This window comes from Pristiophorus japonicus, chromosome 18 (genome assembly GCF_044704955.1).
Source record: "Pristiophorus japonicus isolate sPriJap1 chromosome 18, sPriJap1.hap1, whole genome shotgun sequence".
Taxonomy (NCBI): domain Eukaryota; kingdom Metazoa; phylum Chordata; class Chondrichthyes; family Pristiophoridae; genus Pristiophorus; species Pristiophorus japonicus.
In genome coordinates, this window is record NC_091994.1 from 63595983 (window position 1) to 63620637 (window position 24655).

General features: G+C 44.2%; 1 protein-coding gene across 1 annotated transcript in view; it reads left to right on the forward strand.

Moving 5' to 3' along the window:
- usp48 (ubiquitin specific peptidase 48) overlaps positions 1 to 24655 on the forward strand; it is a 195163-nt gene that overhangs the window by 85721 nt on the left and 84787 nt on the right. The window contains exons 9-11 of the mRNA XM_070860713.1: positions 9624 to 9803; positions 15264 to 15398; positions 18853 to 19002. Of these exons, the coding sequence (XP_070716814.1) occupies positions 9624 to 9803; positions 15264 to 15398; positions 18853 to 19002 (465 nt within the window). The remainder of the gene's footprint in view (positions 1 to 9623; positions 9804 to 15263; positions 15399 to 18852; positions 19003 to 24655) is intronic.

A 24655-nucleotide genomic window follows, 5' to 3' on the forward strand; every position in this document is an offset into this window, starting at 1 on the left:
GCGAGAGCGGTGTGGGGGGGAGCGAGAGCGGTGTGGGGGGGGAGCGAGAGCGGTGTGGGGGGGGAGCGAGAGCGGTGTGAGGGGGGAGCGAGAGCGGTGTGTGGTGTTGGGGGGGGAGCGAGAGCGGTGTGGGGTGTGGGGGGGGAGCGAGAGCGGTGTGGGGTGTGGGGGGGGAGCGAGAGCGGTGTGGGGTGTGGGGGGGGAGCGAGAGCGGTGTGGTGTGTGGGGGGGGGGAGTGAGAGAGACGTGTGTGGTGTGGGGGGGGAGCGAGAGAGACACTAGGGGAGAGGAGATCAGAGGGGGGAGCGAGAGAGACACTCGGGGTGAGGAGATCGGAGGGTGGCGGGGGAAGAGTGAGAGAGAGGGAGGGAGGGGCGGGATTCAGGGAAGACTGATCATATTCTTCCAACCCCTTTACACTCGCACCACGTGACTGGGGCAGAGAGAGGGAGGGACTGGGGCAGAGGGGATCGGGAATTCAGGGAAGACGGATCATGTACTTCCAACCCCTTTACACCCGACCCATGTTCTCCCTCTCCTCGCCCTACACCTGGTTGATTTCTCGGAAAGCTCGGTGCATGTGTGACAAGTGACATCATTGGAGTGGACAAAATCTCAAAGTGGCACACTGTTCACTTCATACCCAATAAACCTGTTGACAATCGTGACCCACACACAATGCCCATCTATGGCGCAGGATGGTGGGTGGGTGCGTGGGGTGGGAGGGTACTGTCAGGAACATGTTGGGGGGAAGAAGGTCACAAATTTGTGGGGGAGGTGCATGGGCAGAGGGAGAATGTCAGAAATTTGCGAGGGTGTGGGGGGGTGGCGAGGAGAAGGTCTAGTGGGGCAGGTCCTAACCTGTGCGAGTGAGCCAGGTCCGTTGCAAGTGAACACTCTCCTGTCAGAATGGCTCAAATTACACTTTGCAAAGTCACTGATTACGTAAGCAAGTTGGTTCTAATTACAGAATAAATGCTGGGTGTATCTTATCCTCCAAGGGGACCAATCAGCAATCAGGTCATGTGATCAAGGGGACCCAATCAGAGCATTTTGCTATTATAAAAAAACTGGTCCTTATTTTTATTTGTTCACGGGATGCGGGCGCCGCTGGCAAGGCCAGCATTTATTTCCCATCCTTAATTGTCTTTGAGAAGGTGGTGGTGAGCTGCCGCCTTGAACCGCTGCAGTTCATGATACTGCTTTATAGCCTTTTCTGTGATACAGCTGTGTGACTTGCATGGCAATTTCAGAGGGCAGTTCAGAGTCAACCACATTACTGTGGGTCTGGAGTCACATTTAGGCCAGAGCAGGGAAGGATGGCAGATTTCCTTCCCTAAAGGGCATTAGAGAACCAGATGTATTTTTAACAACAATCTGGCAGTTTCATGATCATCATTACTGACACTAATTTTTATTCCAGATTTTAAAAAAATTAACTCAATTTAAATTCCTACAGCTGCCGTCGTGGGGTTTGAACTTGCGTCTCCAGTAACATAACCACTATGCTGCAGTACCCCTTTACTGCTGGTCATACCGAGTGAAGCTATGTTCAATGAGTAACGTGTTTTATCCGGCACTTCTGCACTATTATTTGCACTATAGTATGCTTGCTGTCAGAGACATCCCGAGAAGGGATACAGTCTCATTGTTCCTCTATTTTGGATGAAGGGGATTAAAATAATGAGCAAGACCATACGGAAAGTGGCTAATATAATGTTGTGATGCTTTTCAGTTCCCATAGTAATAGAATTGACTTTTTTCCAAATGGATTTTCTCCAAAAGAGAGGGACTAATGAGAGTGGCAGCCACTGTGTGTGATTGTCACATGTTTGAATGAACACCAAGTGAGAAAATGAAATGTTTTGCTCATGCAAGCAGACTTTCTGCACAATTTCCAAATAGTGGAGTAAAAAGGGGCAAGTATCAGACAGCTTACAGTTACTCTTTTGATTATATTTTATCTGTCACTGAATTAATTTCCTTCTCTTTCTACTGTGTGCATGTGTGGCTATTGTAAATATTGTGACTGTACATTACTTATTAAAATGGTTGTAACAAATTAGTATGTTGTAGTTTTAACTTGCAGGTTTGGTACTTAACTAAATTATATTTATATTGAGGTGTCATTGGTTTCAATGCCTGTCACGCCAGGAAGCATATAGCACACCAGCCAGGAGTCTTTCAAAGAGCGCTTCAGTGTACTTTTGTCTGCATGTGGGATAGAAAAGCACAGAAAACAGTAGAGTACTAAAAATAAAATATGAGATTGCTTTGCTGTACCAGTGCAGTAGAAGTAATTTATGTGTGTGTTGAGGTTTGATGAAAGCACACTAAATTCAGGCATCGTTTCCTTGGTAATTCAGGTCATTGGTGTCTGCGAGAATTCCAGGAAAGAAGCAACAGAAATATGAGAACATGTTATTTAACACTAGACTCACAGTGAGGTTGAAATACTAATGATGTCCATGTACCGACTGGGTAACAAACAATGTTTCCTCTACTTTGTTGCACTAGACGTGTTTCCTGAATTTATTTTACTCCCAACCATGGAAATGCAAAACCATGGTAAACTTTATCGCAACAACAGAATGGGAGGAGCTCATTCAGTACTATGTACTAGCAGAGACATGCAAAACACTTGCAGTGAAATCTTTGTGGCAACAGTACTTGTTTAGACTGTTCTTCATCATAGGCAGTCCCTCGATTCGAGGATGACTTGCTTCCACACCAAAAACTTCACAGGTGTTTCAACGAAGGACCTAATATTCCAGGTCCCAAACTAAATCTTGAAGATGCCTGTGCGTGGATTTTTTTAAACGTGTGGTGACCGTTGCACACCAGCCACCACACGGGCTTGACAGAGCAAGGTCTTGGTCCAGTGGCAAGGATTATCCAAGACGACTGGAGACCTGTTCTGCTGCACGGACCTAGTGCGCACACAATTCGCAGTGTGGGCTGACCCGTGCTGCCCCTGGGCCCTCGCCTCTTCTGGGCCCCGAACTCACGCCTCTCCTGGGCCCCTAAACTAGTTGGGCCACAGCTGGAGTACTGCGTGCAGTTCTGGTCATCACTTTACAGGAAAGAGAGGGTACAGAGGAGATTTACAAGGATGTTACCAGGACTGAAGAGTTTAACAACGAGGAAAGATTGGATAGGCTGTTTTCTTTGGAACAAAGGATCCTGAGGGGAGACCTTATTGAGGTGTATAAAATTACGAGGGGTCTGGATAGAGTGTATAGGAAGGACCTATTTCCCTTGGCAGAGGGCTCAACAACCAGGGGGCATAGATTTAAAGTAATTGGTCGGAGGTTTAGAGGGGATTTGAGGGGAAATGTTTTCACCCAGAGGGTGTTAGGGGTCTGGAACTCTCTGCCTGAAATGGTAGTAGAGGCAGAAACCCTCACCGCATTTTAAAAGTACTTGGATGTGCACCTGAAGTGCCTTAACCCTGCAGGGTTACGGACCGAGAGCTGGAAAGTGGGTTTAGGCTGGATTGCTCTTTGTCAACAGGGACTGGCACGATGGGCTGAAATGGCCTCCTTCCGTGCTGTAAATTGGGTAGCGAACCCCAAATACAATGCATTAGTTTGTGAACCGAGACCTTCCACAACGCACACCTGCAATAACTCGAGCGAGCAATCCAATCTTCAAAATCAGGTTAATCTAATCACAGAAAAATGAACACTCGCTTAACCAAGGTGTAACTGTTCTATAGATTGTTCGTCTATAGAATCAACACTGATGTCTTCCCCACCCCCTCCCCTCTTCCCCGCCCCCCTCCCTCTTCCCCGCCCCCCTCCCTCTCCCCCACCTCCCTCTCTCTCCCCCCCTCTCCCTCTCTCTTCCCCCCCTCTCCCTCTCTCTTCCCCCCCTCTCCCTCTCCCCCCCCCTCTCCCTCTCCCTCTCTCTCCCCCCCTCTCCCTCTCTCTCTCCCTCTCTCCCCCCCCCCTCCCTCTCTCTTCCCCCCCCTCTCTCTCTCTCTCTCCCTCTCTCTTCCCCCCCTCTCCCTCTCTCTTTCCCCCCCCTCTCCCTCTCTCTCCCCCCCCTCTCCCCCCCCCTCTCCCTCTCTCTCCCTCTCTCTCTCCCTCTCTTTCCCCCCCCCCCTCTCCCTCTCTCTTTTCCCCCCCCCCCTCTCCCTCTCTCTCCACTATTTGCATTATTTGGAGATGAAATATAGAAATTTACAGCGCAGAAGGAGGCCATTTCGGCCCATCGTGTCTGCGCCGGCCGACAAAGAGCCGCACAGCCCTTGGTCAGCAGCCCTGAAGGTTACATATAAACCTATGAACAATGGAGGACAGGTAAAGAGCACCCAACCCAACTGGTCCGCCCCACACAACTGCAACACCCCTCACATTGAAACATTCTACACTCCACCCCAACCAGAGCCACGTGGTCTCCCGGGAGAGGCAAAAACCCAGGCCAATTGGGGGGGAAAAATCTGAAAAAATTCCTCTCCGACCCATCGAGGGGATCGAAACTAGTCCAGGAGACCACCTCAGCCGCATTCAATTCCCTGCAATACTCTCCATCTGTGCCGGCCAACAAGAGGTTATCCAGTCTAATCCCAATTACCAGCTCTAGGTCCGTAATCCTGCAGGTTGCGGCACTTTAAGTTCCCATCCAAGCACTTTTTAAATATGGTGAGGGTTTCTGCATCCACCACCCTTCCAGGCAGTGAGTTCCAGACCCCCACAACCCTCTGCGTGAAGAAGCCCCCCTCAAATCCCCTCTGAACCTTCCACCAACCAGTTTAAAACTATGCCCCCTCGTAATTGACCCCTCCACCAATGGAAATAGGCCCTTGCTATCCACTATATCCAGGCCCCTCAAAATTTTGTACATCTCAATGAGGTCTCCTCTCAACCTCCCCCGTTCCAATTGAGAACAAACCCAACATATCTAATCAATCCTCATAGCTAAGATTCTCCATTCCAGGCAGCATCCTAGTAAATCTCCTCTGCACCCTCCCTAGTGCAATCATGTCCTTCCTATAATACAGCGACCAGAACTGCACGCAGTACTCCAGCTGTGGCCTAACTAAAGTATTATACAATTTAAGCATAACCTCCCTGCTCTTGTATTCTATGCCTCCGCCAATAAAGGCAAGCATTCCGTATGCCTTCTTAACCACCTTATCGACCTGGCCTGCTACTTTCAGGAATCTGTGGACAAGCACTCCAAGGTCATCTACACTATTAAGTGGCCTACCGTTTAATGTGTATACCCTTTCCTTATTAGCCCTTCCCAAGTGCATTACCTCACACTTCTCCGAATTAAATTCCATTTGCCACTGTTCTGCTCATCTAACCAGTAGATTGATATTCTCCTGCAGTTCATGACTTTCCTCTTCATTACCGACCACACAGCCAACTTTAGTGTCATCTGCAAACTTCTTAATCATACTCCCTATATTCAAATCTAGATCATTGATATATACCACAAAAAGCAAGGAACCCAGTACTGAGCCCTGCGGAAACCCACTGGAAAAATCCTTCCAATCACAAAAACATCCATCAACCATTATCCTTTGCTTCCTACATCTAAGCCAATTTTGGATCCAACTTGCCACTTTGCCCTGGATCCCATGGGCTTTACCCTACATGACCAGTTTGCCATGTGGGACCTTATCAAAAGCTTTGCTAAAGTCCATGTACACTACATCGTACGCACTACCCTCATCGACCCTCTTGGTTACATCCTCAAAAAATTCAATCAGATTAGTCACAATCTTCCCTTAACAAATTCGTGATGATTATCCCTAATTAATCCTTGCCTTTCCAAATGTAGATTTATCCTGTCTTTCAGCATTTTTTCCAATAATTTTCCCACCACTGAGGTTAGGCTGACAGGCCTGTAATTACTCGGCCTATCCCTTTCTCCCTTCTTAAACAAGGGTGCTACATTAGCAGTCCTCCAGTACTCCGGCACCATGCCCAAATCCAAAGAGGACTGGAAAATGATGGTCAAGGCCTCTGCTATTTCGCTCAACAGCCTGGGATGCATTTCATCCGGGCCTGGGGATTTATCTACTTTCATTGCTGCTAAACCCCTTAATACTTCCTCTCTCACTATGTTTATTTCATCCAGAATTTCACACTTCTCCTCGATAGCAGTATCTGCATTGCCCCTTTTCTTTGTGAAAACAGTCGCAAAATATTCATTAAAAACCATACCAACATCTTCCGCCTCCACACAAAGATTCCCCTCATGGTCTTTAATAGGCCCTACCCTGTCTTTACTTATCCTCTTGCTCTTAATATATTTATAGAACATCTTTGGGTTTTCCTTAATTTTACTAGCCAAGAAGTTTTCATGCTCTCTCTTAGCATTCCTAATAATCTTTTTAATTTTACCTCTTAACTTGCTATATTCCTCCAAAGATTCAATAGTATTTAGCCGTTGGTATATGACATAAGCTTCCCTTTTTTTCTTTATCCTCCCCTGTAAGTCCCTAGTCATCCAGGGGGCTTTAGAATTGTTATTCCCACCCTTTTTCTTTAAGGGCACATGTTTGGCCTGTGTCTTCCGGATCTCCTCCTTGAATGCCTCCCACTGTTCCAACCTAAAAGTAGCTGTTTCCAGTCCACTGGCCAAATCATTCCTCAAATTAGCAAAGTTAGCTTTGCCCCAATTTGGGACTTTTATTCCAGGCCTATCCTTGTAAATATCCATAACTAACTTGAATCTGACTGAATTATGGTCACTAGCACCCAAGTGCTCTCCCACTAATATCCCCAGCTTCATTCCCGAAAACTAAATCCAAAAGCGCTCCCTCTCATGTTGGGCATGTTACAAACTGACTAAAAACATTTTAAGAATTCCGCCCCTCTCTACCCTTCACGCTATATTTGTCCCAATCAATATTTGGATAGTTAAAATCCCCAACTATTATTACCCTATGGTTTTTGGACTTCCACAGCAATTTGCCTACATATTTGCTGCTCTATCTCCCTCCCACTGTTTGGGGGTCTATAATACACGTCCAGCAGTGTGATCACTCCTTTTTTATTTTTCAATTCGACCCATATGGCTTCATTTGATGATCACTCTAACAACATATCCCTCCTCACCGCTGTAATAATTTCTTTAATCAATACAGTGACCACCCCCCCCCCTTTTTTTAACCCCCTCTCTGTCTTATCTAAATAACCTGTAACCAGGAATATTGATCTGCCAAACCTGCCCCTCTTTCAGCCATGTCTCTAATGGCTATAATGTCATTCTCCCAAGTATCTACCTGTGCTCTTGACTCATCCGTCTTATTCGCTATACTCCTTGCATTAAAGTATATCCCATTTATCACAGGAAGACATCCTTGATTACTACTTACTAACCTTTGTTTCCTGTGACTTACAGATTTGCTTTCTAAATTCTTGCTATCCAATTTCTGCTTTACTTCCTTCCCTATGAATTTGTTCTCAGGTTCCCATCCCTCTGCCAAGCTAGATTAAACTCTTCCCAACAGCACTAGCAAAGCGAGGGTATTGGTCCCGGCGCTGTTGAGGTACAACCCGTCCGGTTTGTACAGGTCCCATCTCCTCCAGAAGCGGTCCCAATGCCTCAGGAATGTAAAGCCCTCCCTCCTACCCTAACTCTCCAGCCACACGTTCATCCTCTCTATCCTTCTATTCTTGGTCATCATTCATTTCAATAATATGATCATGGCAACTGTGCACAAAACTTGTGCTATTCGTGAGTTGGTGCTTCAGTGTAAAAGAAATTGTTTGTCTACATCTTATGACTGTTAACAGGCAATTTTTATGCTGAAAGAGAGCAGGTCAACTTTTGTAAAACCTTTTCCCTGTTATATAATTGAAATAAAGGTCTTATTTGTTTTATGTGGAACACCAAACTGGATTTATCTATCTGCCTCAAAAACTGTCATCCTTTCAAATCCAGAATGCAGTCGAAATGGTCTTGATTTTATTTAAAATAATAGGTCACCAGTGAATGCCAATATCTTAGGCCAGCAATTCACACTGATAATTAGTAGCTGTGTATATTTATATCTGAACATTTTGGCATTACCACTTGCATACAAATTGCTTAATTGAGACATTTACACTTTATTGCATTATAAATTACTTTTGTTTAAAATTATGTTCTAATTTGATTGGAATTGTAAAACAAACCGTGATAAATCCATAAGTTTAATATCACAGTTCTGGTGATGTGCTGTATATAAATGGAGGTTACCTGGCCAGTAATGCACAAGGTTAAATGTTGGCCTGTAACTATTTGTAACACCCTGATTGCTCCCTTTGGAGGGCAAGACCAGATTTCTGATTGGTCCCCTTGGCAGATAAGACACACCTCGCAATTTGTCTGGAATGTGCAATTAGATCGTGACTGCTTCAGTAATCAAGTACTTTGCAATATGTAATATAATCCATTCATTGTGACAACCAGCTCCAGAGCTCAACAGTGCTAACACTACTGCTTTCAGAAAACAGGCAGGACCCACCCTCCCGAGTTTGGAGCACTCTCCCTGCCGAGTTCAGATAGGAAGGGGTGAGGCCATGGAGGGATTGTAACATGAGAATTTTAAAATCAAAGTTGTTGGTGGGCAATGTTCCCCCTAATACAAAAGCACAATACTGCAGATGCTGGAAATCTGTAAGTTTTACAAATCGAGAATGAGAAAATTGTATTGCTGAATACCTCTATCACTCATAACCGTGATTAGGTAAATATAATAGGATCTCATTGATGCACAAAGAGATTTTGCGATGTTATTTGCATGTGCTCATAAGTACAAATCAAAGGTTCTATGGCCAAGGCTTGAAGCAAGAATTGTGATGGTTTAATGTTGGTTTGTACAGGGGCATAAGATGATGAATGTTGGATTGCAATTAATTAAAATAATAAATGTGTCACCAAATCTCTTAAAGGTCAACAACTGTCAGCATTCTGTTATTGGCCTATTCTATGTTGAGGGACATTATTGCATCTTCCTATTGGGCTGGGTATGAGATTACAGGATGTTATCGAGCATCCCAAGATCTATTGAATTCTGGCTTTCTCCAAGTGCTGTTTAGTCAAAGTGCACCAATTTCAGTAATAAGGTTTGAGATATCGTGAGTAAGATCAGTCAGTGGGATCAGAGATTGAATATCTCCAGATTCATAGCCAGCCTCCTAGCTGGAGTCTTACGGCTGTGGTTGAACCAAGAAATGGGGCAGTTGATGGCTCAGGCCTTGGGAATCTGAATGAATAATACTGTTGCATTACTGTGTGTACAGCAGGTTATCTGAATCATGAATATAGCTAGTTTATGAGCATGCTTCCATTTATTTCTGGGGTATTCTTGTCCAACTTGTGTGAAAATGCATCAGGTTTTACCTACTACCTGCTTATAACATTTGTTTTAGCAACAGTTGTGGGCGTAATAGCTAACAACCCAAGGGGTGGATACAGATCATTTTGTTTTCTGAGAATTGTGTATTTTAGCTATGCATAGTCATGTATGGGGAAATAATGGCAGAATCCTATTTCCATCATGCATTTTTAAATATGACCTACCTGTATATGCAAAAATGAGCAGGTTAAATGTTCGAATTATTACAATGGTATTGTGCATTGACCAAGTACTTTTTTCCATTTCTGTGCCCTTCTAGATATTAGCTGTATTTATGAACTCAGTGCGGTGCTGATCCACAGAGGGGTGAGTGCATATTCCGGCCATTACATTGCACACGTACGAGATGACAGGACCGGCGACTGGTATAAATTTAATGATGAGGAGATTGAGAAAATGGAAGGGAAGAAGCTGCAGTTGGGGATAGAGGAAGATCTTGGTGAGCAACCAGTTGGGCCACGTTCTGAAGTTTTACAGATATGTTTGTGCTTAGATTGAGACTCCTCCTTGATGTACGTTCGGTCCTTAAAACCTTATTAGCTTGGTGGTAAGTCCGGCAACCTGTTTTGTGTCTGTGCCAATGTGGCTCTGAAACTGTTCACTGAAGTGCCCGAGTGTGGCTCGGGCATATGTATTCCTGTTATGCTGAAATGGGGAGCTCAGCATGTAGAGGATCTGGACAGCTAACCTATGCCATACCACTCCTATCAGCACATTGTGACTCGTGTGCTGAACAAAATGTTCCTATGCAATTGAAGTTCAAATCATTTAACTAGTGTACTGATTCACAGATACCAGTGATAGATGAGCCTCTGAGAGAGAGTAACCCAGTTACTCACCTACTTTGTATCAACAGCATACTAGTTTTCACTGCTCAAATCAGGATGAGAAGCTAAGTGTGCTGCTGCAGGTTCAGTAACTGAGAAGTGCTACGGATATGAGAGTTATGGGTTGAAATAAACTTGTACTGCAGATAGTTCACCCAAGTAGCTATCAGTTAATTAACAAAAAACAGTCTGAACTTTTTTCTGCCCCTTTTACCTCCAGAGTCTGACAAGAAATTAGGGATGCGTGCAATAAAGGTACAGCAGTTATCATGGACAACTTTAATCTACATATAGGTTGGGCTTACCAAACTGGTAGCAATGCAGTGGAGGAGGATTTCCTGGAGTGTATTAGGGATGGCTTTCTAGACCAATAGACCAATATGTCGAGGAACCAACTAGAGAGCTGGCCATCCTAGACTGGGTGTTGTGTAATGAGAGAGGACTAATTAGCAGTCTTATTGTGCGAGGCCCCCTGGGGAAGAGTGACCATAATATGGTAGAATTCTTTATTAAGATGGAGAGTGACAGTGTTAATTCAGAGACTAGGTTCCTGAACTTAAGGAAGGGTAACTTCGATGGTATGAGACGTGAATTGGCTAGGATAGACTGGCAAATGATACTTAAAGGGTTGACAGTGGATAGGCAATGGCAGACATTTATAAATCACACGGATGAACGTCAACAATTGTACATCCCTGTCTGGAGTAAAAATAAAACTGGGAAGGTAGCTCAACCGTGGCTAACAAGGGAAATTAGGGATAGTGTTAAATCCAAAGTAAGGGGCATATAAATTGGCCAGATAAAGCAGCAAACCTGAGGACTGGGAGAAATTTACAATTCAGCAGAGGAGGACAAAGGGTCTAATTAGGAGGGGGAAAATAGATTATGAGAGGAAGCTTGCAGGGAACATAAAAACTGACTGCAAAAGCTTCTATAGATATGTGAAGAGAAAAAAGAGTAGTGAAGACCAACGTAGGTCCTTTGCAGTCAGAATCAGGTGAATTTATAATGGGGAACAAAGAAATGGCAGACCAATTGAACAAATACTTTGGATCTGTCTTCACTAAGGAAGACACAAATAACCTTCCGGAAATATTAGAGGTCCGAAGGTCTAGTGAAAAGGAGGAACTGAAGGAAATCCTTATTAGTCAGGAAATTGTGTTAGGGAAATTGATGGGATTGAAGGCTGATAAATCCCCAGGGCCTGATGGGCTGTATCCCAGAGTACTTAACGAAGTGGCCCTAGGAATAGTGGATGCATTAGTGATCATTTTCCAACATTCTATTGACTCTCGATCAGTTCCTATGGACTGGAGGGTAGCTAATGTAACACCACTTTTTAAAAAAGGAGGGAGAGAGAAAACAGGGAATTATAGAACGGTTAGCCTGACATCGGTAGTGGGGAAAATGATGGAATCAATTATTAAAGATGAAATAGCAGTGCATTTGGAAAGCAGTGACCGGATCGGTCCAAGTCAGCATGGATTTATGAAAGAGAAGTCATGCTTGAAAAATCTTCTAGAATTTTTTGAGGATGTAACTAGTAGAGTGGACATGGGAGAACCAGTGGATGTGGTGTATTTGGACTTTCAAAAGGCTTTTGACAAGGTCCCACACAAGAGATTTGTGTGTAAAATTAAAGCACATGGTATTGGGTATAATGTATTGACGTGGATAGAAAACTGGTTGGCAGACAGGAAGCAGAGAGTTCAGAATGACAGGCAGTGACCAGTGTGGTGCCGCAAGGTTCAGTGCTGGGACCCCAGCTATTTACAATATACACCAATGATTTAGATGAAGGAATTTAATGTAATATCTCCAAGTTTGCAGATGACACTAAGCTGGGTGGTGGTGTGAGCTGTGAGGAGGATGCTAAGAGGCTGCAAGGTGACTTGGACAGGTTAGGTGAGTGGGCAAATGCTTGGCAGATGCAGTATAATGTGCATAAATGTGAGGTTATCCACTTTGGTGGCAAAAACACGAAGACAGAATATTATCTGAATGGTGACAGATTAGGAAAAGGGGAGGTGCAACGAGACCTGGGTGTCATGGTACGTCAGTCATTGAAGGTTGGCATGCAGGTACAGCAGGCGGTGAAGAAGGCAAATGGCATGTTGGCCTTCATAGCAAGAGGATTTGAGTATAGGAGCAGGGAGGTCTTACTACAGTTGTACAGAGCCTTGGTGAGGCCACACCTAGAATATTGTGTTCAGTTTTGGTCTCCTAATCTGAGGAAAGATGTTCTTGCTATTGAGGGAGTGCAGCGAAGGTTCACCAGACTGACTCCCAGGATGGCAGGACTGACATATGAGGGGAGACTGGATCAACTAGGCTTGTATCCACTGGAGTTTAGAAGAATGAGAGGGGATCTCATGGAAACATATAAAATTCTGATGGGATTGGACAGGTTAGAGGTAGGAAGAATGTTCACGTTGCTGGGGAGTTCCAGAACCAGGGGTCACAGTCTTAAGAATAAGGGGTAAGCCATTTAGGACTGAGATGAGGAGAAACTTCTTCACTCAGAGTGGTTAACCTGTGGAATTCTCTCCCGCAGAAAGTTGTTGAGGCCAGTTCGTTAGATATATTCCTAATGGCCCTTATGGCCAAAGGGATCAAGGGGTATGGAGAGAAAGCAGGACAGGGGTACTGAGGTTGAATGATCAGCCATGATCTTATTGAATGGCGGTGCAGGCTCGAGGGGCAGAATGGCCTGCTCCTGCACCTAATTTCTATGTTTCTATGTTATGCACCTTCCAAGCTGAGAGAATCGTAGGCTTTTGCTAATGCTGCTGGCTACTGATTCCACAATAGTGGGGTGTGTGAGAATGGCAGGGGGTGGTTGGCTTTGTCATTTATCCTAGTTTCCAGCAGTGAAGCACCTGGCCTCTGTCTGCTCAAGAAATCATTTGCACAAATCTGCATCCTATCCCTCCATGTATGCCAATGTGGTGCTGCAATCTGATATTTCACTCTTGGTATTCGCTTTTATTTTAAACAATAGATCTGCGTGAGGATTTGCACCTGTTCATTAACGTTTATGATTAAACTGGTGTGTTGCTTTTGGCCAGAGTAATTAGTTGATATATTATTATGAATTCGTCTTCCCTCCCCTTTTTTCCTCTCCCCTTTTCCCTGGCCACCTTCCTTTTCTCTTTCCTCTCTTTCTCCCCCGACACCCCCCTTCAACTATTGAGAATGGCATCAGAACAGCTCCCCACTGTGTCCTCATCCATGAGCCTACACTTCGAATGGGGGTTGCTGGATAACCATCGGGAGCAGGAATCGTGGCCGTTTACCCACCTCCTTAACCCAAGGGTGCGGAGACTAATTATAGTCTCATTGTATAGTGATGATGTGCTAATCAAGTTTTTGCATTTTGTGTTGGAAAAATTGTTCAAGTTCTTCTCAGTGTTTTTTTTCATTCATGGAAATCATCAGCATCTACCTGTAGTTTCAGAATATGTCTGTCGATTTTCATACTTTACGTTTATCAAGTTAAGGCTTCTATGAACTGGTGTCATTGTATTAATTGGAAATCCATTTGGTCATTTTGATACTAGTGCTACATCTTGGTTACTTACTGCCAACAGGAAAAAGTTGACGGTGTGTAACATCCGCAGCATTTGGAGCAACTAGACCTATTTGAAATATTTAATTGAGGGAAGGGGATCTTGTCAGATAGGCTTCACTGGATGCTCCGTGCATAGTATTTGATGTGTAGCTCATTGAAGAAAAATATAACCAACTTTCCCACTGGCTCTGGGGGTTTCTTCAGTAAGTAGCTGAGCTGTACAGAAAAGCAGGATCTCAGGTTCAACAACTTGCATTTATATAGCCCCTTTAACATAGTAAGAAGTCCCAAGGTGCTTCACAGGAGCATAATCAGACAAAAATTGACAACGAGCTAAAGACAGGTGACCAAAAGCTTGGTCATAGAGGTAGATTTTACAGAGGTGGAGACATTTAGTGAGGGAATTCCGGACCTCGGGGTCTAGATGACTGAAGGCACGGCTGCTAAAGGTGGAATGGAAATTGTACGAGAGGCTAGAGTTGGAAGAACGCAGTGTGTTTGGACGGTTGTTGGGCTGGAGGAGGTTCGAAATGAGGAGCAGCGAGACCATGGAGGACAATGAGCACAAGGGTGATGGTGAATTGGGCTTGATGTGAGTTAGGGTGTGAGCACCAGACCTTTGGATAAGCTCAAGTTTATGGAAGGTGGAAGATAATTAGCTGCCCAGGAGAGCATTTGAAGAGTCGAGTCTGGAGGTAACAAAAGCAGCAGATGGGTTGAGGCAAGGACGGAAACAGGCAATATTACGGACATGGAAGTAAGCAGTCTTTGTGATGGAGAGGATATGGAGTCAGAAGCTCATCTCGTTCAAATGGGCTGCCAAGGTTGCGAACAGTCTGGTTCAGCCTGAGACAATGGACAGGGAGGGGAATGGAGTCGATAGTTAGGGAACTGAATTTGTGTCGGGGACCGATGACGGTGGCTTCAGTCATTTCGGTATTTAATTGGAGGAAATCTCGGTGCATCCTGGACTAGATGTTGGACAAGCAGTCTGACAACATAGGGAACGGAGGGGGTCAAGAGATATGGTGATGGGGTAAATTTGGGTGTCGTTAGTGTACACGTGGAACCTAAAATGGTGTTTTCGGATGACATCGCCAAGGGGCAGCATGTAGATGAGAAGTAGATATAGTTCAAGTCTCTGGTGACTGATCTCATATTTGCCTGTACTTGAAGGTTTGGTGTCTGGGATTGAACTTCAAGATAAGTTGCTGTCTTCAAATCAAACCCTGTTGAAGAGTTGAATGTTTACACTTTGTCATTTGGAAAACCTTATTCGAATGATCACAGCACAGCATAATGCAAATACCCTGTATAGCTCTTCTGTTGCAATAAAATTGCAGAATGCTAATTACTGAAAATGGTATTCAAATCATCCTATTGAATTATCTAACCATTAATCTTATTCCTGGCATACTCAAAGATGTTCTCTTGTCCTTTCTTGTGCGGTTCCATTCTATTGCCAGTATTGACATTGTGGTTTTGTGTTGCATTTTTTTAGCAGAGCCTTCGAAGTCACAGACACGAAAACCCAAATGTGTTAAAGGTGTTCATTGTTCAAGAAATGCATACATGTTGGTGTACAGACGGAAAGTGGAAGGAAGCAAGGAAAAGGAAATAAGTGTTCAACTGCCATGTAAGCATCTCTCTGTCCATCCTCAATTCTTTTCTCACGGTGCTTTTATCTGCATGTTTGATGTATTTTAAAGTTGGTGTCCTGGTCTGATTGAAGCATTTTAAGCTTGTAACTTACAATTATGCAGTGCTTGAAATGTTAATATTGATCTGAAATTTGTTGGTAATACAATTTTCTGATCACTGACATTCCTTGAGGAGCAGCACCTCATCTTTCGATCAGGCACTTTACAGCCTCCTGGACTCAACATCGAGTTCAACAATTTCAGACCGTAACCTCTGCCTCCCATTGTTTCATGCAGCAGCTCTTTATGATTCTGCCATCCCCATTTGCAACATTTAACCACTCCCGCCTCCCACCCTATCACAGTCCCTCCCTTTTGACTTTTCCTCCCTTTCCCTGCCTCAGCACCTGGTTAAAATCTGTTACATCTCTAATTTTTCCAGTTCTGACGGGTCACAGAGCTGAAACGTTAACTCTGTTTCTCTCTCCACAGATGCTGCCCGACCTGCTGAGTGTTTCCAGCATTTTCTGTTTTTATTTCGGATTCCAGAATCTGCAGTATTTTGCCATTGTACTCGTATTCCTTTTATGTTCACACAGTTAAATATTGGAAAGTAGTTTGAAATTAAGAGAAACCCAACTCCTATGGCAGGACAAGGACTCCATTCAACCATTGCCTGCACATTTCCTGGAACGGTTGATTTATAAAATTAGGGGGGGGAGGAGAGAGAACTCCCTTGCTGCAGTGTACCATGGCCAGCAGTGCTTGCTGAGATTGCATTTGTCAAGCTGGGCATCAGAAAAACCGTGGCATTCCTGGTGCCCAGTTTTGCTCGGGCTCAAAAGGCATGTATGTTGTAAGAGACGGATTAGTCGAGGACAGTCAGCATAGATTTGTTAAGTGAAGATTGTGTCTGACTAACTTGATTGAATTATTTGAAGAGGTATAACAAGGAGGGTCGATGAGCGTTTGATGTAGTGTATATGGATTTTAGCAAGGCTTTTGATGAGGTTCCACGTGGCAGACTGGTCACCAAAGTAAAACCGCATGGGATCCAGGGCAAAGTGGCATGAGAACATAAGAAATAAGAGCAGGAGTATGCCCCTCGAGCCTGCTCTGCCATTCAGTATTAACATGATCTGATCTGATCTTGGCCTTAACTCCACATCCCGGCTCGCTCCCCATAACCCTCGACTCCCTTTTATCATTCAAAAAGTGGCAAGTTGGATACAAAATTGGCTCAGGCAGGAAGCAGAGGGTAATGGTTGCTGGGTGTTTTTGTGACTGGAAGTCAGTGGGGCAGGGCTCAGTGCTGGGTCCCTTGCTTTTTTGTGGTATATATCAATGATCTAGACTTGAATGTAGGGGCTATGATTAGGAAGTTTGCAGATAATACTAAAATCAGCTGTGTGGTTGATAATGAAGAAGAAAGCTGTAGACTGCAGGAAGATATCAGTGAACTGGTCAGGTGGGCAGAACAGTGACAAATGGAATTCAATCCGGAGAAGTCTGAGGTAATGCATTTGGGAGAACTAACAAGGCAAGGGAATACACATTAAATGGTACTACACGGAGAACTGTGGATGAACAAAGGGACCTTGGAGTGCAGGTCCACAGATCCCTGAAGGTAGCAGGCCAGGTAGATAAGGTGGTGAAGAAGGCATACGGAATACTTGCCTTTATTAGTTGAGGCATGGAATACAAGAGCAGGGGGTTATCCTTGAACTGTATAAAACACTAGTTCGGCCACAGCTGGAATACTGTGCAGTTCTGGTCACCGCATTACAGGAAGGATGTGATTGCACTGGAGAGGGTACAGAGGAGATTTACGAGGATGTTTGGACTGGAGAATTTTAGCAACGTGGAAAGATTGGATAGGCTGTGTTTGTTTTCTTTGGAACAGAGGAGACTGAGGGGAGACCTGATTGAGGTGTATAAAATTATGAGGGGCCTGGATAGGGCAGATCTATTTCTCTTAGCAGAGGGGTCAAGAACCAGGGGGCATAGATTTTAAGTAATTGGGGGGAGGTTTGGAGCCGATTTGAGGTGAAATGTTTTCACCCAGAGGGCAGTGGGGGTCTGGAACTCACTGCCTGAAAGGGTGGTCATAGTAGAAACCTTCACCACATTTAAAAAGTACTTGGATGTGCACTTAAAGTGCTGTAACCTACAGGGCTACGGTCCAAGAGCTGGAAAGTGGGATTAGGCTGGATAGCTCTTTGTTGGCCGTGCAGACACGATGGGCCGTCTTGGCCTGCTTCCGTGCTGTAAATTTCTATGATTCTATGATGTTCCAGACGTTTGTGACTTGTAATCTACTGCCCAAATTCTGCTAGTGATTTGGTTGGTGGGAAAGCCAGTGGACATCTTTCCCATCCACTTTTTCCTCAAAGGGAACTGGGCTTTACCTCGACGTGTGGCTCCGACGAGTCTGTGGTCAAATAGCTTTCCTTTGTCTTTCCATGGCCTGAAACTTCGGCCACTTTACTTAATGTCTCACTGATTGCAAGACAAAGGCCTGTCCATCAGCCATTGATTCCTTGTCCACCTGATGTGTATTCTTGTGGGGCATGTTGGACCTGCCCCACGCCAGTGCTGTCTGTTCTCTGCAGTAACAGAAAATGTGCCCAAGCAATGTCCAAAACGTTTAAGTTTTTGCTGTCGATGTTTTCTCCGAATCTTACACCCACCCCCAATTCCCCAGCCAGTGTTAATCTGACGTAGTTTGCTGAAATATTGTTTTCAGAAAAGCTATTTGGTACAGTGCATTGTACATCTCGGTGCAGGAGCCCAGTCGGTCTGTCTGTAGCACTACAGTACAGACTACCTGCAGACTAATTTCTACATGTTAGAAAATAAGAACATTAAAAAAAATAGGAGCAGGAGTAGGCCATTTGGCCCCTCGAGCCTGCTCACTCATTCAATAAGATCATGGCTGATCTGATCTTGGCCTCAACTACACTTTCCTGCCTGTTCCCCATAACCCTTGACTCCCCTATCTCAGCTTTGACTATATTCAATGACCCAGGCTCCACAGCTGTCTGGGGTAGATAATTCCAAAGATTCATGACCCTCCGAGAAGCAATTCCTCCTCATCAACGTTTTAAATGGGCGACCCCTTATTCTGAAACTATGCCCCCTAATTCGAGATTCCCCCACGAGGGGGAAACATCCTCTCTGCATCTCATTAGATTTATAGTTGCTAACAGCATCCAATGGTTCAATATTAAAATAAATCCAAAGTTGTATAATAATTTAATTGGGAAAAGATTGCTTATAATTATTGTTGATGAGCTTCTTTGGTACTGTTCCTATCTTGAGCATAGAAATCAATACATTTGTGGGTTTGTAATTTGGGAAAAAATCTGGGCATTGTATCTTATTTTTGGTTTGTTGGCTTAAGCCCATGGTATTTCCCAGTTTCTGAGGAACTTTCCTTCCATTTTACAGCACATCTACAGAAAATGGTTGAACGTGACAACAAAAAATTTGAGGAGTGGTGCATGGAAATGGCTGAGATGCGGAAGCAGAGTGTGGACAAAGGCAAAGCCAAGCATGAGGAGGTGCAAGAGCTCTTTAACATGTTACCAGCTAAAGAAGGTCTGTAAATTTAACACAGGATGGAGTTCAGTTATTATATGTACATCTATGTGAAGAATTATCTTTGAAGAAAGCCATTCAACTTGTTATAATATTTGCACAGTAAACCTGTCCGATAATGCTGTACAGGTGACATAGGTGGAGGTAATGGTAGAATGTTTCTTGATCCTGTGGGAATAGTGGAGTGCACAGGATCATATTTAGTGACTTGATTCTTTGGCAAGACAAACAATTCAAAATTTAATATAAATATTTCACTAGATTAGTTATTTTACTTCCAAATTGCCCAGATGTCCCCTGATGGTCTTATGGACAAAAGGACATACATGTACAAAACTTGATTCTAGTCTCAGGAGCTGGCTGAGCTCATCTGTGGCAGTGCTACAGATTTACTATCTAGTGACCCATACTGGTGAATACGCATATATAGAAGTGAGAAATTGGGATTGATGACATCCGTGATGGAATAGCTTGCTGACACTCACTGTGTAGACTCTCGCATGAAGAATTCACACCTGGGTGAGATAACACAAGCCTGCAGGTTCTGGTGGATTGTACGCATCCAAAAGGAAATAATGGCGGGGGGCGGGGGGGGGGGAAATCAAAACAGTAGTAAATCTTTTGAGCACAGCTTGTTTTTTCATTTAAATATAACACCACTACTGTATACAATACTAACTATAGATAAAATATCAATCATTGATTGCAAATCAGCATTTTGTTTAATATACTACGGCCCGGATTTTGCGGTAGAAATAATGATGAGGCTAACGGCATTCACTGTCAATAGCAACATCCGGCGTCGGGAAGTAAGCTGCGTTACACCATACTTCGCCGAGAGACTCAACATTCAAACACTTCAAGGGTGTGGCGTTGCGGTATTGCCCACTAGATACCCATTAAACATGCCAGAAAAAGTTAGAGCTTGTTCATTCAAGTGTAAGTACATTTTTAACAGCATGATGAGTCTTAATTACTGCCAAACAACCTCTCTGGCAATGAAAATTAACTTTTACAAGTTTGGAGTCTCAGTCCTTCAGATTTTAATTATTGTTAGAGATTTTTTTTAAATTGCATTTTTTTTTACTTTTTCTTACTGTCTCTTTTTTTTCTCAGTCCCATCTGTCTTTTTAGTCTCTCTTAATCCCATCTTTCTTTCCCTCTTTTTATTTTGCTTTCTGTACATGATTTGACATTGAATTAACTATTCTAACTTGCACTTCCTGGTTTCGACTGCATGTCTCAGTAAGGATTCTTCAATGTGATTGGCTAAAGAGTTACATAGACCTGTTAACACAGGTCCAAGATCCCTTGTAGAGGGCACTGCGCTGTATTGGCTCTCTAATAATTGCAAGTTCCAGTGCAAAAGTCCACAATGTCTGTGTAATGAACGGCTAGCACCATTTGTTCGCCAGTGACTGCAAAATCCGGACCATTATGTTTTTGCAATTAAAAAAACATAGCCTGGATTTTGCTCTGAGTGTCGAAGGAACAGTCCGCCGTTCACCTTGTGTACAGTTGCCCAGAGACTTTTAGCGGGCTTGTCAGCAGAGACTTCCAGCCAATCAGCATCTGATCTAGTGCAGCGCCCTCCACAAGGAATTTGTGGCTTTTGTAATTAAGGCAAGCAGCTGGGAGGCTCTGCAACCAATCAGATTGAAGAATCCTCACTGAAACACGCAGACTGCAAACCAGGAAGTAAAAAAACAAGAAATATAAATTACATTTAAATTATTCTATAGGAAGCGAAAGCAACATTGGGCCATATACATGGGATTAAGGGAGAGACATAAGTAAAAAACAAAAACTTAATTATTTTTTAAATCTACAATACTAATTTTATTTTGAGGAAATGAGACTCCACGCTTCTAAATTAAAATTTTCAGGGCCAGAGAGGTTGTTCAGCAGTAATTATTACTTATTTCAATGTTAAAAGCTCACTTACTCCTGATTGCACTAACTCTAACTTTTTCATCTGTCTTTAGTACGAGACTAGTCAGTAATTACCCTAAGTTCACGCCACAACAGTGATCTCTGTGCACATTCCATCAGCGGCAAAGACTGCAACAGTGCGACCTGTGGAGGAGCAGCATATCACTAACAGCAACTTCTGGATTTCCATGCTTAACTGTCCATGTGCGGACACTAGAAGTTGCTGTCAGTTTTACACAGTAATAATGGTGAGTGCTAACAGCTTTGTCGTTGGTAGTCCTGGCCAATATCTCATGTCTCAAACAGAAACAAAAATAAATGGCACACTAAATTGTGCCTTATTCGCCACAGTTTCAAATTCCCAAAGCCGCATTGACATCACCATGTCCTCTACAGATTTTTTTCTACCCATATTCATGATGCATCTGCTCACCTGAAGCTCACATACTGCATTAGAGTTTTTATTTGACATAGATGGCAAGGGAGCTCAGTCCTCTGGAGTGCATGTCCCGTGGCATGTGGAAGTCCTAGACGCTTCAGCGTGGCCTAGACAACCATGTGTGCAAGAGGCGTCTTCAGCTTCAACTACTCGAGCTCCGCGTTTTGGAGCATGAGCAGCAGCTGGAGTCACGACGGTGCATCTGTGAGGCTGAGAGCTACGTGGATAGCACGTTTTCAGGAGGTGGTCACCCCACAGCCTAAAAGCGTGCAGGCAGAGGGGAAGTAAATGATCACCAGATGGATGAAGAACGCGAGGCAGGTAGAGCAGGAGTCCATCTCGCTTTCTAACCGATATTCTCTTTTAAGTACCGGTGAAGGCGATGGTGCCTCTGGCGATTGCAGCCAGAGCCAAGTCCAAGGCACCACGGGTAGCTCAGCTGCACAGGGGAGAGGAACAAAGAACAAAGTATGGGATTCAATAGTTAGGGGAACAGAGAGGCGTTTCTGCAGCCGTAGACGTGGCTCCAGGATGGTATGGTGCCTCCCTGGTGCCAGGGTCAAGGATGTCACCGAGCAGACGCAGGGCATTCTGGGGGGAGAGGGTGAACAGCTAGAGGTCGTGGTCCATATCGGGACCAATGACATAAGGAGAAAGAGGGATGAAGTCCTACAAGTAGAATTTAGGGAGTTAGAAAGAAAATTAAAGGGTAGGACCTCAAAGTTAGTAATCTCCGGGTTACGACCAGTGTCACGTGCTAATGGGTACAAGAATAGAAGGATAGAGAGGATGAACTTGTGGCTGGAGAGTTGAAGTAGGAGGGAGAGCTTTAAATTCCTGAGGAATTGGGACCGCTTCTGGAAGAGAAGGGACATGTACAAACCGGACGGGTTGCACCTCAACAGCGCCAGGACCAATATCCTCGCGGGGAGTTTTGCGAGTGCTGTTGGGGAAAGTTTAAACTAGCTTGGCAGGGGGATGGGAACCTGAGAACAAAATCAATAGGGAAGGAAGTAAGGCTGAAATTGGATAGCAAGAATGTAGAAAGTGAATCTGTAAGGCAGAGGAAACAAGGATTAGTAAGTAGCAATCAAGGAGGGTCTTAAATGGTATATACTTCAATGCAAGAAGTATAGCGAATAAGGTGGATGAGCTGAGAGCACAGGTAGACACTTGGCAGTATGATATTATAGAAACATAGAAAATAGGTGCAGTAGCAGGCCTTCGGGCCTGTACCACCATTCAATAAGATCATGGCTGATCATTCCTTCAGTACCCTTTTCCTGCTTTCTCCCTATACCCCTTGATCCCTTTAGCCGCAAGGGCCATATCTAACTCCCTCTTGAATATATCCAATGAACTGGCATCAACAACTCTCTGCGGCAGGGAATTCCACAGGTTAATAACTCTGAGTGAAGAAGTTTCTCCTCATCTCAGTCCTAAATGGCCTACCCCTTATCCTAAGACTGTGTCCCCTGGTTCTGGACTTCCCCAACATCGGAAACATTCTTCCCGCATCTAACCTGTCCAGTCCAGTCAGAATCTTACATGTTTCTATGAGATCCCCTCTCATCCTTCTAAACTCCAATGTATAAAGGCCCAGTTTATCCAGTCTCTCCTCGTATGTCAGTGCAGCCATCCCTGGAATCAGTCTGGTGAACCTTCGCTGTACTCCCTCAATAGCAAGAATGTCCTTCCTCAGATTAGGAGACCAAAACTGAACACAATATTCCAGGTGGGACCTCGCCCCAAGGCCCTGTACAAATGCAGTAAGACTTCCCTGCTCCTATACTCAAATCCCCTTGCTATGAAGGCCAACATACCATTTGCCTTCTTCACCGCCTGCTGTACCTGCATGCCAACTTTCAATGACTGATGAACCATGACACCCAGGTCTCGCTGCACCTCCCCTTTTCCTAATCTGCCGCCATTCAGATAATATTCTGCTGCCTTGTTTTTGCCCCCAAAGTGGATAACCTCACATTTATCCACAATATACTGCATCTGCCATGTATTTGCCCACTCGCCTAACCTGTCCAAATCACCCTGCAGCCTCTTAGCATCCTCCTCACAGCTCACACCGCCACCCAGTTTAGTGTCATCTGCAAACTTGGAGATATTACACTCAATTCCATCATCTAAATCATTAATATATATTGTAAAGAGCTGGGGTCCCAGCACTGAGCCCTGCGGCACTCCACTAGTCATTGCCTGCCATTCTGAAAAGGACCCGTTAATCCCGACTCTCTGCTTCCTGTCTGCCAATCAGTTCTCTATCCACAGCAGTACATTACCCCCAATACCATGTGCTTTGATTTTGCACACCAATCTCTTGTGTGGGACCTTGTCAAAAGCCTTTTGAAAGTCCAAATGCACCACTGGTTCTCCTCTGTCCACTCTGCAAGTTACATCCTCAAATAATTCCAGAAGATTTGTCAAGCATGATTTCTCCTTCATAAATCCATGCTGACTTGGATCAATCCTATCACTGCTTTCCAAATGCGCTGCTATTTGATCCTTAATAATTGATTCCAACATTTTACCCACTACGGATGTCAGGCTATAATTACCCGTTTTCTCTCTCGTCCTTTTTTAAAAAAGTGGTGTTACATTAGCTACCCTCTAATCCATAGGAACTCATCCAGAGTCCATGGAATGTTGGAAAATGACCACCATTGCATCTACTATTTCTAGGGCCACTTCCTTAAGTACTCTGGGACGCAGACTATCAGGCCCTGGGGATTTATCGGTCTTCAATCCCATCAATTTCCAAACACAATTTCCCGCCTAATAAGGATATCCTTCAGTTCCTCCTCCTCCTCACTAGACCTTCGGTCCCCTAGTACATCCGGATGGTTATTTGTGTCTTCCTTTGTGAAGACAGAACCAAAGTACTTGTTCAATTGGTCTGCCATTTCTTTGTTCCCCATTATAAATTCACCCGAATCCGACTGCAAGGGCCCTACATTTGTCCTTACTAATCTTTTTCTCTTTACATATCTATAGAAGCTTTTGCAGTCATTTTTATGTTTCCGGCAAGCTTCCTCTCGTACTTTATTTTCCTCCTCTTAATTAAACCCTTTGTCCTCCTCTGCTGTACTCTTAAATTTCTCCCAGTCCTCCGGTTTGCTGCTTTTTCTGGACAATTTGTATGCCTCTTCCTTGGATTTAACACTATCCTTAATTTCCCTTGTTAGCCACGGTTGAGCCACCTTCCCCGTTTTATTTTTACTCCAGACAGGGATGTACAATTGTTGAAGTTCGTCCATGTGATCTTTAAAG